Here is an 18,802-nt window from a genome sequence, read left to right as displayed (position 1 = left end):
GTTTTGTAAGGCTTGCTGGGGTTCCGTATTGGTAGAGCAACCGCTTTCCAATTTGCAAATCCTGGTTCGATTCCAGGGAAGCCAAGTCCAAGCTTCTCTTTGGTATTTGATTACAGCATGAGTTGTCGCTTTTAACAGCTTAAATGGGCGAACCTGCGGTCATTCCCGAGGGTGAGTTAATAATTAATGTTGGGCTGTTACAACGAAGCGGGAATATCCCTCAATTGAGACGTCCAAAATCAGATGGCAGGCCGAGCGAGAGAGCTGCCATCTGACTTCGTAACTAACAAAACAAAACAAAGCGTTGGTTGTTGATTTTCTGACGTAAAAAACATCTGTAAATGCCTTTAGAGCATAACTCAAACCTACCTAACAACATTCAGAGCACCTGTCAGAGTAAAAACCAATATGGAGATCGAGAAATAAAAATTATTTTTGGGCTAATGTTTTAAATGTAAGCGCTTGCTATTTTGAAAATGCTTTCAAATGGGTCTTATAGCTTTAATCAAAAGATAAATACATGGTTTTAGTGAATCGATTAAAGAAGATTCTAAACACTATGTTTTGAATATCCTTAAGATATAACGTTACGAAATTCCAGATATCAAACGCCAACACTGGAAAAGTGAACGAGAAAGAGATTGTGTTTCAAGAATACTTGTTCCTGGCATGTTGGAACTAAATGTCACACGTCTTATTGACTTCTTTCAGGACTGGCGCAATCAATGAGCTTTTGTTATGATGCAGCATTCAGTTAAAATTGATTTTCCTCACGGTTATGCGTTCTTAATGTTCCTGCTTTTGGAAATTTTGGTCACTTTTGGACAAGGGAGAAAAAAAAATCCCCTACTTGATTAAAACCGGCGAACAGGAGTCTTTAGAACTAAGCCTGATCAGGAAAAATGTTTATAGATTTTCTTTAACCGCGATAAGGTTTAGTGTTGTTTTTTACTGAGCACCCGTCCATACGCAATGCATCAAGAGCCTTTAGGTTGGGACAATCTGTCATGTATCATAGTGGACCTCCATTTTCGCCTTAGGGAGCCCAGTTTCTCCACTTGGGTGCCAAATAAAAAAAAAACTACTATACACTTCAAAAGGCCAACCACGTCGAGATCAAGAGAAGTATTTATACATTAAAGGTGAAAATGAACACTGAATGTTGAAAAATAGTCTAGAGGCACACCATTTTATAAAGTGTTCCTAATGAAAAACGGCGTCTCAGGTAGATAATGAAGAAATGCCTCAAGGTAACGTTTCAAAGGCTGACAGTTCCGACTACACAATCGTATTCCCACCCAAATTGCCCATATCATAAACGAACCAAAAGCACACATCCGTTTGCAACGTTTAAAATAACCAGATGAATAATTTATTGTCCGATTGAACATCACAGTATTATGTATGTAGATTTTCTGACATATGCAGCAGGGCTTTACATCCAACACAACGTGGAAGGAGAGTCTATCCATCTTGGGCATCACTCACGAATACCATTGAAGACTTGTCCTCGCTTTTGTCGAGGACTTCCGGGAAACCTTCCCCGGCCTTGACTAGACTCTCTTCTTCATGGGAAATGATCTCACTCTGGACAGAAGATGGAGTAATTGGGAAAAGAGAACCCATACATTCTCGCCCACGTGCCAACGTGGTCATTTCAAAATCGCTTTTAAATCCAGCAACGTCCATAAACACGGTTTGAGAGTCGATACTACTCTCACGACGATCATTGGGCGTGTAGGCCATGACAACGGTGTGAAATGTTCCGCCGCCCACCACCCCTGGACTGTCCACATAGCGGCATCGTCGGAATAAGTTGGTGAAGTCGCAACAAACAATGCGGCAAAATCGATTTCGAAATTCCCGCCCACTAAAGCAGTAGTATATGAAGTTAGCTGATGCGTTGATGATCAACAAAACCTTTTCAATGGAGGTCATGATGAACATCCAAGGAGGTGGGACGAATGGAACATCAAAAGTAGATTGACAATAGTGAGATCTTTGATGTAGAAAGAACTCGTATATGTTGAGAACGACGCGGGGTAAATGACAGATGAAGAAAGTGGAGTTGATGCAACAGAAAATGGTCAGCAAGGTCTTTTCTTGACTGCTGTGGCTTTGAAGGCTGGAAAAGACCAAGGAAAACTCCATGATTAAACATCGTCTATTTCCGACCAACAAAAAGATCTTTTTTATGGCGTTGCGTGTAACAGAATGATACGGATCCTTAAAAGGTTCTGTAGCCATTCATTATTTCCTTTCACATGAATACTATAGAAACTAGTGCATAACTATAAAAGAAGCCAAAACTTGCAGGTACCTTGACTTCTTTTCAGCGTGGGCATAAGCTTGCAACATCAAGTTCATCGGCATTAGCTTTAATTTTGGTTCAATTTCACGTCTTTTGAAATAGTGTACTTGAAAGGGTGGCCAGATATGAGGGTAAGACAAAGAAATGTCAAGTCATTCGAGACTTGCATTTTGTTAATGTTTGGTTCTTAGAACGGAATCACTTCGAATCGTATATGTCCCATCGGTCGATTTCTCATTCCATTGACCCAATTGGTTAGTGGATCTGGTCCATTACATCGCCTGTGTAGTATCATACACAACGTCGAACAAAACAGGATCAAATCCCAATGCAAGAAACTTTTGCCTGACGCAGCCATAACCTTAAAACAAAACAATCAACACTGCAAAACACTGAACACCATTTCTTTATTCTATGCTACTTTGTCCAGAAATTGAGTATAAAACCTGTGACAAACTTGGAAAAAATTGTCATTTTTCAAGATAGTGATGTCAAAGTAAAGATCCCTATTATCCAACCAAGAAATGGTTTCACAATCAACATGTGTACTCAATGTCAAGCATTGCCAAGGGCTAGAAATCAAGATGCCTTGACTTACTATTGCATATTATAGTATTACACATGGGCGTCGCCATAAGCCATCTAAAACCAACTTTCTAACTTACGAACTTCGGCACGAGAAGCGCTTGTATAACTAACACATCGCATTTTGTACCCTCCCTTCTCTTTTCCATTGGGGTCCTGATTTGCAACGTCAGACAGCCCAAACGAAATGGGGGAAGAGCCAAAATAGATTGCTAGATAAATTAGTCGTGACAGGCCATGAACGTAGTTTCTTTTCCGGATATTGTGTGACCTGGGTCTAAATTATACATTTAATTTGGATAGAATTAGCCAAATACAACTCAAACGCGTTATAAATCAAGAAAAAAGAATTGACCTAATCGGCCCTATATTTAGTTGAGGCTGATCATAGAAAACAAAAGAACTAGAATGCTTAAGCTCAACAGGAGATGTACTGGATGAGCATGTTTTCAGGTCATCAAAGGCGAACTAGATTTCGTGAAATCCTGCTTTTGGCAAGCTGAATTATTCCTATGAAATGTTCATTAGTCTTCTTTTCTTCTAATTTCTTTTGAATATTAATTATGTACTCGTACAAAGAGTGGTAGAATTTTAAAGAACATGCTTTTTGGGCTTCACACACATAATATGTCAAAAACAGATTCAGACCTTTGCACAATAAATCAAATATCCAATTGATTGCCCTTGTTCTGCAACGCATCTCAAAAGCGCAACAAAATGTAACAAAGATTACAATGCAATGATGAGGCATTCGAAATTTTATTTAAATCTCCCAACACAGTACTCAAATGGGGGCAACATGATTGCACTTTTACACAATCAAGGTAATTCCGACACCTCTGGAGGTCAGCTTGAACAGAGGCTTGTTTCTTCCGTTTCAGCTAAGTGTTTCCACCACATGGATGAAAATTGAAACTTTTTTTGAAACGCCCCATCAAAACTCCTTAGATATCTTGTTTTTCAAAAGAAAATGTGGTTGGACAACTTGCTCAAATCCGTTTTATGAAACGTGCTAGAGGAGAATAATTGCATGGCAAGGGTTGTATTAGGGGCTTCTACTCAGAAATTGGACTTACTGTCAACAATTCAGATTTGTACCATAGTTCTCCTAGGTATCTCGACGGCAAACAAAACTTTTTGACCCCCCACGACAGCTGACACGAAAACATGCGATAGGAGTGCCCTCAATCGATCTGAATATGTAGTTATCTATGAGGCTAATTCACAAAGCGCCCTCTGAAGTGCAGAACCTAAGCCATATTTCGTGTAGCCAAGGAACCTTATAATATAGGAGGACCATTTCCTCATTCGAGCTAATTAGAAAGCGTGCCAGAGTTCGATGTCTCGGATAATACTCTATCTTCTATTAACCATTCGTGGTTAGATGTGATTTGATTTGTGAATGAGCTTCTTGGGATGAGAGGAGAAGTTTGTCGGGATCTCTAGGCATAAATTGCAACTTACTTGTTTTGCTTATAGTACGAGAATACTTTGATATTGAAGAATAACATGAGTGCAAAGGGAAGTGCGATGGTTGTCAAAAGACGATACCACATTACATAGGCTAAGATGAATGTTCCATTTGTCCTCAATGGTGAGTATTCCACACCCACAGCCTCTCCATCTTCCATGATAGACTAAAATGAAGGGAAGATAGGAAATATTTATAGTTTCGGTGGCGTAAATATCCTTTGATCAAGTGTCCAACAATCAGGACATTTTTTCCGTGCTTGAAAGACTGAAGACTTTGTGGATTGGGTGTGTCGAAGGGGTCGTTTAGTGGTGAAGAAGCTAAAGGATGATCAAATTGGAGTGGTAAATTTGATCGAATCAAGAACTTTTGACACCCTTCGCTCATGTGTCAACCTGAAGGAACTTCATCATCAGCACTTTGTCAATAAGCGTCTGAAGTAAACAGCAGCAGATATTGAATCAGTACTTATAACTTGTACTACCTTACGGACAAATTGGTCATAGTTTATCATGACTTGTCAAATTTTCGCTTTTCCATGTGTTTTCTTTAAATTTCTGAGCGGCATTTCAGATTTCAACAGACCTCTTTCGGAAAAGCAATTAGGCTTTATTTATCGATTCATAAAGACTTACTTGGACTTCAAAGAATCTTGGAAGATCAATGGCAAGACATGCCAAAAATATCCCAATGACATAGAAGCGAAACTTTCTGTAGCATGGATTACGGTTGGGGTGACAGATGCCAAGATACCTTTCCGCTGCGATGGCAAGACAAGAATAAGTCGATCCTGTAATGAATATCATTTGGTTAGTAATGAAACGAAAGGTAGAAGTCTCCCAATCATCTGGTTGTCGTCGACGGTTCGCTTGACCAAGAATGTCCCAAAACATTGAGAGTGACCAAAGGGTCGTTCTAAGCTCTCCTATATTGGTTGGTCTTGCCTCTATCTCTATAAATGGGTTGTTGACACTTCAGATTTCGTTTGTGTAGTGCTCATTTAAAGTGATTTGCTGCAGGTTCAAATTAGAATGATAATGTTTGAGGTACTCTAGTAATAAAGTGACGAGTAACGAAATTGAAGAGATGATCTACTTTTCCGAAAGGCAGTATCTCTCACGTTGTCAGGTAGGTAGGAACCTGTAAAGAATTTTCATTCCCTTGTGTGGAATACAAAAACTAAGTTCGGATGCATCGTTTTCTCTACCAAGTGACTTTTCCAATCATGGTTCATCTAAAAATGGCTACACACCATTAAACCTCATAAAGTGTTGAGGGCAATATCCTTCATACATTTCAAGATTGCCAATTTATATGCATTTTCTTCAAAATTCAAGGAGTGCATAACCAAGTGCATTTTAACATTAAAAAACTATAACTCAAAAATATACATTTATCGTGAGCTTCAAGTTGAGTGTTAAATCATTTTGGAATTATAAAGGACTGCCATTTTCCATTTTTTGTGGCAATGAATATTTGTATTATTTTTGGAACATTTGAGCTCGACTTTAGAGAGGGAGCTGAAACTGATAAAAGCAAGACCATTGATTCCCAAGTAACTCAGTAGCGTTGAAAGAAATCACATCCTAATTTGTATTCAATTTTTAAGTTTGTTTGTTTTTTCGGAGTCAGAAGACAGCTCTCTCGCTAGGCTTGCTTCTGATGATGGGTGTCCCAATTAAGGGATATTCCCGCTCCGTTGTCGCAACCAAACGTGCAACAGTAATTATTACCTCACCCTCGGCAATGATCGCAAGTTCGCCCATTTAAGCTGTTAAGGCAGCAACTTATGCTGTTATTTAAACACCGTAAAGAAGCTTGGACTCGTCTCACTTGGGATCGAACCAGAATTCGCAAATTGGAAAGCGGTTGCTCTACCAATACGGTAACCTAGTAAGCCCGTTCAATTTGAAGTGTGCTCCCAATTACAAACAAATTGCTTTGAACATTACTTTTTAGATTTACCGGAAGATTTTAGGAAGAGGTACGCGTTAAAACAAAAACTTGGTTAAGGCTTGAATTAAGACTCCTGGAAAGAAGAACAGCCAATTATTATTTAGAGGCTCGTCAGCCTTGGACTTCAGCATATCAGTGAACTAGTTGAATTTTATAAAAAAATACATTTTAAAATCAGATAATTGAACTTGATTATATCTTAAGCTCAAATTATATTAGATAATTACATTTGAAAATAAAGTAATTTAATTTAGCTATATTTGAAAATCAAATAGCTTTAGTTAGCCAAGCATAAAAATCGATTCATTGTTGTTGAGATTGATTACATTTCAAGTCAATCTTGGAAGAGGAGATGTCACGTAGTAATTAAAGTAGTTTTCTATTACAAGAGAGTTTCCCCGCCTTTTCTCAAGAATGCTTTTAAACGCTAATCCCACACCATCAGACCGAGAACCAATCTGATACCGGATATAACCCTAGTTACAGGAGTCAATAAATGGATGATGTGATGGCTGGCTTGGATGGCCGTTTGCAGTTCAAAACTCCGACTTCAGCCCCCGAAACACAATACATTGTGATAATAACTAATATTCATTTGTAAGGCTCAGTGCTCCCAAGAACAAGTCACTACTAAACAATGAAACTGTAAATGACAGCGTATTATATTCCATGTAATGGTCCGACCCAAACACAGTCCAACCCCTCTGTCCCAATGGCAGATCAATGGTGCATGAAATTGAGTAGTTTTGGTGCAATACAGTACATCTCCAGATCAAATGCTGAGTCCAGGCCTTGGCCGGACTTACTATTAATAACTACTACAATGCATGGACTAATTGAAATCATTAGTCCGATCCTCGAGGCATTTTCACAAATCCTAATGTTAATCAATTTGGAGTTTCACACCAGCGATTTCTCGTTTGACGGATCCGTTCAATCTACAGGGTGCCAGATAAGGTTTGGGTAATATCTTTAAATGGAAGCATGTCAAACACCCTGTAGGGAGTCTTGCAGCTCTCTGAACAATGTTTAGGATTGTGGCGAACGCTAAACCAAAAATATTTACCTAACTAGGGCTCAAATGTATATTGACCCTCTCTAGCTCCCCAAGACGATTCGGGATGGGATATAAGTACGTCGGAACTTGTGTAGTCCTAATCATTTTTCAAAGAAAGCGGACTGATCTAGATTATTCAACAGCTTTATTTGCTATGTAACGAGAGCTTTTGGTTCGTTTGTTTTTCCCTGTCAATAGTTTACTCTCTTTAATTGCTCAACAATTCCGTCTAGCTTCGAGTGAAAGATATCCTGTCATGATTCGAATGAATTTCAATCGTCTTGAAGAATTTAGAGTTTAATCCAGAGACGATTTCTCGCCTCGTCACATTCTGAAAAGCTTTGAAAAAAAGATAAGATTGATAAAGATTAAACGACCTCGAAAAAAAGGGTTAAAACCTGAAAAAACTTTCTAACTTTTTTGGCCTTTGGGCTGACGTTTTATATTTGGCTCACATTTGAGGATACTGTTGTTATGATTTGGGTCCTTTTCTGCTTCCTTCTTAACTTGTTCCTCCTTGTTTGGGACCTTTAATTTACTTATGTGCAGTATGATTAGACGAAGGATTAAATCTTCAGCCAGAACCTTCTAGCATTTTTTTGGTTTCGTTTTTCACTGGTTTTATTAACCTTTGCAAGGAATGTAATCAACGGCATAATCAAAATGAAAGATTATTATTTGTCTAGCTCCTGCCACTTAAACTCTGTACAATATGTGGGCTACCAAAAAATTGAATATCAAATTCAACTCCCTTTTTCAGTTTGGTAAAGTCTGCAAAAAAGAGCTTGAAGTTGAGCTATATGTGCCGTCATGGTTTTGATCCGACCCAAAATTATTTTGTAAACCAAATCACAAATCACTTTCAGCACCAAAACAGTAGGCTCCAGAAGAGAGTCAATTGTTTACAATGATATATGTATCAATTGAAAATTAACCCTGAAAATAAACACAAGATATTATTTTATTGTGAATTTAATGGATAGCCTAGTAAATGCAGTTGTGTGCTGATATTTTTTAACAGATAAAATGGAGCAAACAGGGAAAAAGGGTCTAAAAATGACCTTTTCCACATTGTAACAATTCCTTTTGCATTATTGAAACTTGTTGTTGTATATTTACACCTTTCATGCACATTTTGACTTTTTTCAAGTTTTGACGATTTTTTTTCGCTTTTTCTCAACTTGAAAAAAGTATTTCGACTAAAAAGGCAACTTTTTCGAGGTCTACTGATAAATAAAGACTCCATATATACACAATTTTTTTAGGTGTAATATCTATATATCATCTACTCCAAAAAAGCAAAATAAATGAAAAAGGATTTAAAGGAGCTGGTGTAGCCGAGCGGTCTGAGAGGCAGCGTGAACAAGGCAAGAATCCTCTCCCTAGGTGTTGTGGGTTTAAATCCCGGCGCCGGAAGGAACCCTTTATTTTTCTCTTATGCAAACTCTAAGAGAAAGATCAAACACCCTGTAGGGCCTTTTGAGGTCGATGGGGAAGCCATAGACAATGTAGGGACTATGGCCAACATACTTGGAGATCAGTTCTCTAGTGTGTTTTCAACTTCACTGAGTTTAGGAGCAACAGTCCATTGCTCTATTGATGAGTTTGTTGGGACTGGCAAGGCTTGTCAAGCTGAGCATTTAAATGATCTTGTAGTCACAGATCAGGATGGATGCTTTAGAGGCCATCAGGGACTTGAGACTCTCGAGCTCCCCTGGCCCTGATGGAGTGACATCTCAGTTTCTGATGAGATGCTCACAGGTTCTTGCTCCTGTTTTCTCGTACTTGATGCGTTGCATCTTGGACCAGGGCAAGTTCCCCTCTCCTCTTCTCTGAAGGTAGCCTCATGTTGTTCCAATTTTCAAAGGGGAGGTAAGTCACTCCCCAGTAACTACAGGCCAATTTCTCTCACTTCGAATATTGCGAAGGTGTTTGAGAAGATCATGAAGATCAAACTTGTTGAATTTCTTGATATCCATGAAGTCCTTCCTCCTAGCCAGCATGGGTTCCGAGCACATTTTAGTACGGTTACCCAACTGATTGAGCATATAGAGCAGGTCATTGAGGGACTGGAGAGCCATGAATCAGTCGATGTAGTTTATCTCGACTTTGCCAAGGCCTTTGACAAGGTAGATCATGGCCTTTTAGTTAACAGGCTCCATGAGATTGGGATCCAAGGCAAGGTTCTCAATTGGCTAAGAAGTTTCATTTGTGGTAGGAAACAATTAGTTAAGGTTGAGGATCCCTTAGTGACATACATGATGTCAAGTCGGGTGTCCTCAGGGCTCCATTTTGGGCCCTCTCCTTTTCATCATCTTCATTGCTTCCGCTTCAGAAGCTTGGTAGTAGTAATGTCAGTATCTCTCTTCTAGCTGATGATACAAAATTGGTAGTTGGTAGGAATGGTCAGGATTCTGGTTGTCTGGCAAAGGGTTGCTGCGAGTAACATGGCCTTGAATGGAATGAAATTCCGTTCAATGACCTTTGGGCCGACGCCATTAGACACTCCACTATTAGATGATGAAGGTAAGGACATTGAGCAGGTCTCATCCATGAAGGATTTAGGTGTAGTCCTCCAAGATAATGGAAAGTTCGATGGCATATCCAGTTGAAAGTTGGTAAGGCTTTTCAAACATGGGTTGGATATATCGCACGTTTAAGTCCAGAGATAGTGTCACGATGCTAACTCTGTACAAGTCGATTGTTCAGCCGCATCTTGAATATGCCTCTCCCATTCGGGCTCCAATTAGTTCAGCAGGTTTGCAAAAGCTCGAGCAGGTCCAAAGATGTTTTACTATGAACATTGAGGATATGAGAGAGCTCTCGTATTGGGAGAGGTTAGAACGATTTGGGATTGTACAGTATTCAGAGAAGGTACGAAAGGTAACTGATATTGTACGTTTTCAAAAGCATTCATGAGCTTTGTCCAAACCCAGGATTTAGGGTCAATTGTAGTGACCGTAGAGGCTTAATGTGCGTTGTGAGAGCACCTTCAAGGCCTCGAGAATCCAGGCTAGTTAAAACAATGAAGTCCAACTCTCTTCTTTCTTGGGCTCCTTCATTGTTCAATTTGCTGCCCTCAAATATTCGTAGGGTTTATGTAGGGGTTGATCCAGTAGCAAGATTTAAGTCAGACTTGGACAAGTTTTTGACTAAAATTCCGGATCAACCTTATATTCAAGGATTAGCCAGATCAGCCAACTCCAATTCGTTGGTCGATCAAATAATATATATAAATAAAAGTCAAGTATAATAAATAATCTTCTCGTCTTGAACTGCTGGGATTCGAATCCCGGTAGCAGTAAGGAAGTCCGCATCAAAAAAAAAAAAAAAAGCTAAATATTTTTGCCCGACGATTGATAGCAATGCCCGACAATTTCATTTTTGAAACGTTCTGGAACAAACTTGCAGGTAATCATAGCAGGCAAAATCAGTGCTTTTTCTCGCCCTCTTGTCAGATAAACTTTTCCAACAATCTCTATTTCTGAGAGCTCAAAATAAATGAGATGCTCAATCTCAATCTAGTAAATGAATACCTCATAATTCTAAACGTATTGTTGCTATTAGGTCTCTCTTGTAGAACCTAGTTGTTACAATCACAGCCATATTGCTCTTATGTTCGAAAAAGCCTTTATTAGCTTTCTAGTAAACAGAACAAATTTTTCTTCCTATTTATTTTTCTTGGCCCCTTCTTTTCTTAACAATTCGAACCGATATGATTTCCTTCAAGTCTTTCAATTTCAGTTTGCATTTCTTCCATACACGTTATTGTGTTACAGCTAGCCTCTGTAACATTATCGACTATCGATGTCTTCTTTAACTTGCCTAGGTCCTGTTGAAACCAAGCTTTTGCTTACCCTGAACCTGAGGAAATACTTGCTCATGAAATTGTTGGCCCATTAAGAAGTTAACTCAAAGATTAGATGCCGACATTATCCAATCATCATCAAAGTGTTCCTGAAATTTAGTCAGGAAGAAGACAAAGTTTCAATAATACTCTCAATGAATTGGTATTTCATCAAATAAAACGCAAAACAGAACCATTGGCATTTGCAATAATGTGTGACTTGCTCCATTTTCTGATTAGTCCCTCAACAAATTGGTTAGAAATAGATCAGGCAAACTGGAGCACAATGGGCAAATACCCCCTGATATTCAGGGTATTCATTGAACATGGTAATCAACTTCGTGCTAATCTTCTCAATGCTTTCTTTTCTGACAGGAAAGACTTCTTGAACCTATGAGGAAAACGGGAGAAATAGATAGGGAACATCGGGAACTACAAGAGCATTGGCAAACATACGGATACGATTGTCTAACGTAAGTTTGCTACCTCTGGACTCCAATCAAGAAGACAAGTAAAACAATTGTTTGCCCCGACTGCAGCTCAAATATCTTATCAAATGGAATTGTACAGTAATCGCATGAATACAGATTTCACTGTGGCTTATGATCTGACCAGGTCCTGTATTTAGGGCTTTGTCCCAATCCAACGTTCAGCTTCCAGGGGAACTTTATTCCTATCGGAGATTGGGGAGCTTCTCTTCGATGGAATAATGAAATGGTTGGAGACGTCGCAAAATAGTATCAATCATTTTATTTTGTTGCCACAACTTGACCCACCCAATATTAAAGTTTGATTTAGGAACGATCAGACTTTTTATTTGTTCGTTTGTTTAGATTTGAAATTTATTGAGAGCACCGTTTTTCTTCAAAGCGATTTTTTATTGTGTGGGGGCTATGTCTAACCGCTGGAACGGTGTCAAAATAAAAGATTGAAAGCCATCTATTATTTTACTTTTAATCTTTATATGATATTTGGTGAAACATCAAATTGAAGGTGGGAGACCGGATTAACCTCTGAATATGGGGTTGATTAGGAATTTTAGTCAAAAATTTGTCCAAGTCTGACTTTAAGGATGCTACTGGATCAACGGCTACGTATTCCCTAGGAATATTTGAGGGAAACAAATTGTACGATGAAGGAGATGTGGACTTCATTGTTCGAACTAACCTGGATTCTCGAGGGCTTGAAGGTGCTCTCAAAACGCACATCAAGCCTCTACGGTCACTAGAATTGACTCTAAATCTTGGGTTGGGACAAAGCTCATGAATGCGTTTGAAGCCCTGCAGTATCAGATATATTTTGAGTATGCGTTAATTGTCAGTGTGTTGGTGCAATACGCTAAGAATCACTAAACTTGTCAACTTGATTAGTACTTTGAAACGAATCGTTCTCTAACGTCAACCTTCAAGAAATGATAAAGGTTGAGGGAGGTTCTTTATCTCTGGGGGTCCAAAATTGAAAAAGGACAGTTGATAGGGAGTTTTTCAAAGCATATTGTTTGAGACACAAAACATATTTGTACTGCATATATTCTTGCCAGAAACACCGTTCCTTACCAAACAAGTTCTTTTAGCCCATGCTACTTGTGAATTATATGGCTCAGATCGGAAATTGGAGCAAAAGCTGAGTTGTTCCCTCTTTACAAACCACACAATCATTTTTGCATTCGTATGTTGATAAATTATGGGTACAAGTTTTATCTTTGTCCAATGAGGTCCTTGAGAAAAATTAACTTAAAATTGAGAGTGAAGGGAAGAGTCGCCATAACGCTTTGAAAGTACGCTTTACCTTCATTTTTTCATTCATTGAGGATACGTTCCACTTCATTGCTGAATTGACATACTCAATAATTGAAGTGCTTGTTTGCCCTCGCAATTGACGACCATAAAGAGATGCAAGGAGAACAATCCACTTTAGTAGTTCTTATGAAAATGAACTGTTTTAAGATTCAAATTTTAAAACCAGAGCAATGACTTGAAAGTGAGATATAGGAACTCCCCGAGTTTTAAAAAGAAATTTTGCCGATCTGGGTCATTTTCAAATATTCAGGTGTGTTTTGAACAAATTTCCGAAAATTGACGATTTTTCTTTTTCTTTCAATAGTCATGAAATTCGACTTTTTTCTGTCAACATGTTTCACTAATTTACAAACCCAGTGAAGTCTGGCACAAATGTTCTAGATTTGTTACATTTTCATATATTCTTGGGACCTTTTGGCTTGGGAACTTCAGCCCTGCTTACAATACTGAATTTTTGGCGTCCTGAACTTGTTGAATGTGTTAGTCAAACGGGTTCATAGTACTTCAATTGCTTAACCTTGGGAGGAAAAGGAGGAGGACATATTGTAAACAGTAGAGATCACAACTTTTGGAAATTTTATCTGGTTAAAAACAACAAATTTGCTATTCAGTGAAGCAATATCTTGTTGTGATACAGCTGTCCAAAAAATAACATTTCCTCGTATTGAAGGCCCCTTTGTACCATAATTTTTCAAACTAGAAAAAAGGTTAAATATTCTAAACTTTTGTTTTCTGAGCAATTGTAAATTAGGTTGCAATGTAACACCATTTTGACTCAAATAAAAAAAAATCCTTAAAACTGCCTGATGACTAAGGCTTTACTCTTTTCACCTGTTATTTCAAAACTTCTTTGAAAATACTATACAAATGAAAAAAAAATCGTTGGCTTTTGATTAGATATGTTAGTTTTTTTGGAAAATATTTGGACTGTTTCTTGACACTTCGTGACATATTTTGTTCCTGTTAATTAAGTCTTGTTTAAATACTTCACCTCTAAAAGTTAACTAAATCGTAGTCTCTAAGAAAAGTTGAAAGTGAAATTGGCCGAACTGATCTAGTAAAGTATTTTCCATGCCAAGCAAAGGAAATTCAAGGACACCCTGATTTTCGACATTTTGTGGAAGAAGACCTGAGACAAACATCACACTCAACTGGCACAATGATCATTTTCGATAATTCAGTGAGTTGGGTTTTTAAAATTTGTCGTTTTTATGTTGCAGTTCTGTCCATCTACAAATATCGTGGCTAAATACGGTTGGTTTCAAAAAGCCGGGAAATTTAAATAAATGACAAATGCAGTCTATGCCTGCTGTAGGTTGGCTGCGATGTTTGTCTAAATTCCCGCTCCCAAACTAAATCTTTCTTTACATTTTCTTTACTTCATATGCCTTATTGAGTGGAGACTTTGAGAGAGCTGAAACTGTGCATGATATGTCTATATATTGAGGCCGAAACGAATTATGACACACTCAAAGCGTTCCTAGGTAATAACTATTTGGGTACAAACGAATAAATTCCGATCTTTATATCAAAAATCAATTCTGAAAGTGGAAGTCACAATACATTCACCATGATTGGTTCATGTCGTACACTAATATTGTTTGGAAAAAGATTATGTTGACGTAATAAAGGATAAATCAACCTCATTTCGATCAGCACCGATATTACCCTCTGCGATGGACAAATCTTGTGGATCTGAATGACCGAATCAGTGACAAATATCATGTTAGATAGCGGAGAAGTGGGGATATTAGTCACTAGAGATCTCACCTGTCATGGATATCCCAGCCACGGGATAAATGATGCTTGGAAAGAGCAAGTTGTACCACGGAAATTCAAACTTAAAAGCTGTCTGCACTATGAACAACCCTCCTGTTAGAATGAAGAGCACGTCAAAAATGGCCAAAGCCACGAGAAGCTTGTAGAACAAGGTCACATTTCTCATTGAGGCGATGGTGAGGATAGCCAAGGTATTGCCAATCAGTCCAAACAGACCGACAATACTCACAGTGATACCTTGTCCATATAACTTGAAATTAGCCACACTCGTCTCATTTAAATTCGAATACGTGCCACACAGTTCCTCTAAGCTGATCTCTTCCATTTTAATCTCGAGGCGAAAAGCCGTTTAACCAAAGATTGGATCAACGAGTGGAACACGGCGGAAGTCGGTCCAAACTAAGACCTTCAGCGCTAGTTCCTGATGGTGGAACAGTTCCTCTCTTTCGATGGAGAACTTGCGCCGCCTCGAAATTTCTGCTCTTCTTGGCTCCAAGGCACATAAAAGGAGCGAAGGCCGCTAGGTTCGTTATTCAAGAGCCCATTGGCATTCTCCTCTTGAAAACCGATGAACAATGCTTCCATGATGGGCACTTCTATGGATTATGTGACTCTTGGAAAGGTATTACCCGGTTCTAAGCCTTTTTTTGTTTAATCACAGAGCACGCTTATACTTTTTTGCACAAAAGTGCATAAGATAAAATCGGTTTGATCCAATATTTGGACCTCAAAAGAACGCGTTGGATGTTAAAGACAACATCCTTGATTTTGGCTTTCATAAGCTTCGTTCCGATAGACCACCCGTTTGATTGATTGACCACCACGCCCGCCGCCCACATTGATGCCCTCATCAGTGGATTCCACGGAGCTGAGCAAGGGTCGGGCATTCTTAATCTTATGAGCCAGGGTCAAAAATATGGCCTCAACGTGATCACTTTGGGAATCTGCTTTGGCGGACGTCTCAAAAACAGGCATGTTGTTCTCATCAGCCAATCTGGAATGAAAAAACAGATTTGGCACAGACTCTAATGCATCGTGGCATTTTCAGGGCTCCACGTGTGCTGAACATTTTGTAAGTGCGCACATGGAAACACTTCAAATCAGTGCAGAGACTCAACTGGTCTCATTCCATTAAAAGCACTGACCAAAATTGCGCTACTAATAAAAACCTTTCGCCTGATCCAAAGAAGTTATTCAGAAAACAATCAGGAATGTGACCTTTAAGATTGGCAAAGTTGGGAATGAAGTTGGAAAATATTGAAACCTCTTGTCAGTGAAAATAGGTGCAAATAATTAACAACATTGTTTCCATGACAAATGAAACATTGATAAAAGCATCTTTTCAAAAATGGCATGGAGTGAAGACAATAAGTATGGAATCAACGAGTGGGGAACTGATTGCTGACCTTAAAATATGGCTCTTTCCCAGCCAAGATTCCATATTTTCATTTCAAAGGCGTCTTTGTCGACCTCAAATAGTTCCATCTTACAACCCACCTTTGAGCTTCGTTGAATTGAACCATTTTGGGCACGCCATCCTCACATTTGTTCCCAACCATGAGCATGGGGACTTTGCCCATCAACCCATGAAGATCACATTCAGCAATCCAATGAGGCATGGCTTCAAACGACGTTTTCGAACTAACGTCATAAACGAACACAACTGCATTGACATTCCGATAGTAATGTGTCACCATGGATCGTCGAAAGCGTTCCTGTCCCGCCGTGTCCCAAAATTGAATCCTGACCTCTTCGCCATCATTCAGGCTTACAATCTACAAATCAACACGTAAAACATCGCCTCTAGTAATCTCCCAAGATCCCACAGGCCTTCCTTCTTTTACTTTTTCCCTGAAATCCACCCCGATGGTGGCCTCGGTTCCTGAGGATGGAAAGTGTCCTGCGCAGAACTTGTAAGTAAGGCAGGTCTTGCCCACGCCAGAATCTCCAATCACGATCACCTTGAAAGTTGGCCTTGGTTTGCCACCCATGGAGGAGGAAGAAGAGGGCGATTGGTGGACTTGAGGGGTTTGGTTGCTTTCGGAAGAATCCATCGTTGTTGGTTACATACCAGAGAAATGATCCAGGATTGATTGAAATGACGTTTCATGTGTTTTTGCACCTGTGGAAATCTGTCAAGTATGAGTAACTGTACGCGAGTGACCAGTTGGGACAATTTCGAATTATTTTGAATTTTAGCCCGATTTTTTTTTAGATTGGGAATATTTATTTGGTTTGGTCGTTTTTTTCTAATTTTTCAAGCTTGTCTAGTCAGATTTTTGGCCCTTTGGCAATAGCTACTGATGGGATCAAATAAATAATCAGTGCAGGTTGCGACTACGGCTACCAGTTTACATTTTTAGTGACATGTGACAACAGTAGCGGAATATTGGAAGCCCGTTAGTTAGTCACAAGAAGTAACCCTGATTTTTCTTCGTTCAAACCAGGGCTACATTTTTGGTCAAACCCATCTATGGTCAAACCTAACCTTTTACAGTACGTTGGAAACGGCTGGTGCTTTGACTTTCCTAGCTTTCTAGCACTCCTGATTTTGAAAATTTATTTGATCCCATCACGTTTACGCTGGACGAAATATGTTTTACGTTCTACACTTCAGGGGGCGCTTTGTCATCAAGCCTCTACCAAATAAAGGGCAGTTTGGGCCAATTACCTTCTATTTGAATTATTGAATTATAATGCGTTCTTGTTGTTTTTGGCTAATTCTATCAAAATCTTATTCATAATTAGTGCCGCGGGTCACAAAATTGCCAGAAACGAAATTGAGTTCAAGGCAAGGCAGGAGCAGTTTATTTAGCAATCTACCATGCCTCTTCCCGTTTTCTTTGGGCCGTTTGACGTTGCAAATAAGGGCCTTTATGAGGCGAGTTATTGTTGAAAAGAGTGGAATACATTCTTTCTTCAAAGAAGAAATGCATGACCATTTGTTTTTCCTTATTAGCAGAGACGGCCAAAATATGCACTATCCATTTTATATCTTACAACAGGTTTGTTCACATATATTGCATATTTCTTGTTTTCATGCATATTCTTATGCATATTTCAGGATTTGGGAGCAAGCAAATGCAAGTTTGATGTAAGAACTAATTAGTGATTCTCTTGCTCATGTCAATAAGCAAAATGTCTTTACAAAAGTGTAGAAACATATGCAAATAGGGTTTCACCTCCCTGATGTCATCCCTCAAGGTAAACACGGGTCACGTGACTTTGAAACAGAAAAGTACGACCTTGCCTCTGAGCTTTCTCTTATGGTTGACGCTTGAAACTGTCTTAATTCAGTCACTAGGTAATTTTGAGGCAAAGTCTGAACACAAGCAACAACAGGGAAGCCAACCAAAATACATCTTACTCATTTTAGTTCTAGTCTAGTGGCACTTTTAATTTGCAAAGGGCAAAGTATCATTTTTCATCAACAAGAGCTTTTGTCATAAGACCATTTTGTACAGAATTAAGTATATTTCAAGCGCCATTGACCATTCTAAAGATATATTTTCAACACTTCATTAGTAGCTAGGAAGGCAGCCAATTTGACAATGTCCTCCTTTTTCAAGCCAGCATGACCCCATAAATTCATGATGAGTTATTTCTTTGTTGAAGAATGTCAATTTTCAATTTTCTTCCAAGATGATTCGTTTTCATGATTCCCATGACACGAAGATAAATACTTGTTTTGGCTTTGTTGAGGGTCAAATAAGTTTTTACTTAATTGATATTACAAATGTGGGCAATAATCAGTCACCTTTTGACCAAGAGATCTGGCAACATTTTCAAAACAAAGGAAGGAGCCCTGTGGGTAAGGAATAAATCTTTAAGATGGGAAGAGGGAGAAAAATAGCTGATTCAAATGTGGTATAACAGCAAAATTGTCTTGAATTGGTTCATTGCACATTAAAGTAGTGAAGCGGGAGTCACATGCACTACAAAAACAGTTGTTAACAAAACAAACAAAAAAAGTTGACAAAATCATAGTGACATTAAA

The 18,802-nt window shown here is 38.8% G+C and overlaps 2 protein-coding genes across 2 annotated transcripts; both read right to left on the bottom strand.

Moving 5' to 3' along the window:
* Positions 1 to 954: 954 nt before the first annotated feature.
* Positions 955 to 15,336, bottom strand: LOC131893026 (FMRFamide receptor-like). Its single transcript, XM_059242940.1, has 4 exons — positions 14,797 to 15,336; positions 5,003 to 5,157; positions 4,361 to 4,533; positions 955 to 2,125 (listed from the first exon to the last, which is right to left on the bottom strand). The coding sequence occupies exons 1-4, from the start codon at positions 15,128 to 15,130 to the stop codon at positions 1,465 to 1,467; spliced, it is 1,323 nt and encodes a 440-aa protein (XP_059098923.1). The 5' UTR covers positions 15,131 to 15,336; the 3' UTR covers positions 955 to 1,464.
* Positions 15,337 to 15,473: 137 nt separating this feature from the next.
* Positions 15,474 to 16,955, bottom strand: LOC131893027 (putative Ras-related protein Rab-33). The gene is made up of 3 exons (XM_059242941.1): positions 16,650 to 16,955; positions 16,303 to 16,580; positions 15,474 to 15,799 (listed from the first exon to the last, which is right to left on the bottom strand). Exons 1-3 carry the CDS (start codon positions 16,857 to 16,859, stop codon positions 15,553 to 15,555), a joined length of 735 nt encoding a protein of 244 aa, XP_059098924.1. The 5' UTR covers positions 16,860 to 16,955; the 3' UTR covers positions 15,474 to 15,552.
* Positions 16,956 to 18,802: the final 1,847 nt, after the last annotated feature.

This window comes from Tigriopus californicus, chromosome 2 (genome assembly GCF_007210705.1).
Source record: "Tigriopus californicus strain San Diego chromosome 2, Tcal_SD_v2.1, whole genome shotgun sequence".
Lineage (NCBI taxonomy): Eukaryota > Metazoa > Arthropoda > Copepoda > Harpacticoida > Harpacticidae > Tigriopus > Tigriopus californicus.
This window is presented reverse-complemented; position numbering and strand designations above follow the sequence as displayed.

What these genes read in the sequence shown, in the direction of transcription:
- LOC131893026 (XM_059242940.1), bottom strand. Translation starts at nt 15,130, where the DNA reads ATGGAAGAGATCAGCTTAGAGGAACTGTGTGGCACGTATTCGAATTTA. An exon ending in CAAGATTCTTTGAAGTCCAA is followed by an intron (nt 4,534 to 5,002) that starts GTAAGTCTTTAT and finishes CCTTCATTTTAG; the next exon opens with TCTATCATGGAAGATGGAGA. An exon ending in TCGTACTATAAGCAAAACAA is followed by an intron (nt 2,126 to 4,360) that starts GTAAGTTGCAAT and finishes GGTCTTTTCCAG; the next exon opens with CCTTCAAAGCCACAGCAGTC.
- LOC131893027 (XM_059242941.1), bottom strand. Translation starts at nt 16,859, where the DNA reads ATGGATTCTTCCGAAAGCAACCAAACCCCTCAAGTCCACCAATCGCCC. An exon ending in GGGTGGATTTCAGGGAAAAA is followed by an intron (nt 16,581 to 16,649) that starts GTAAAAGAAGGA and finishes GTTGATTTGTAG; the next exon opens with ATTGTAAGCCTGAATGATGG. An exon ending in CAATTCAACGAAGCTCAAAG is followed by an intron (nt 15,800 to 16,302) that starts GTGGGTTGTAAG and finishes TTTTCATTCCAG; the next exon opens with ATTGGCTGATGAGAACAACA.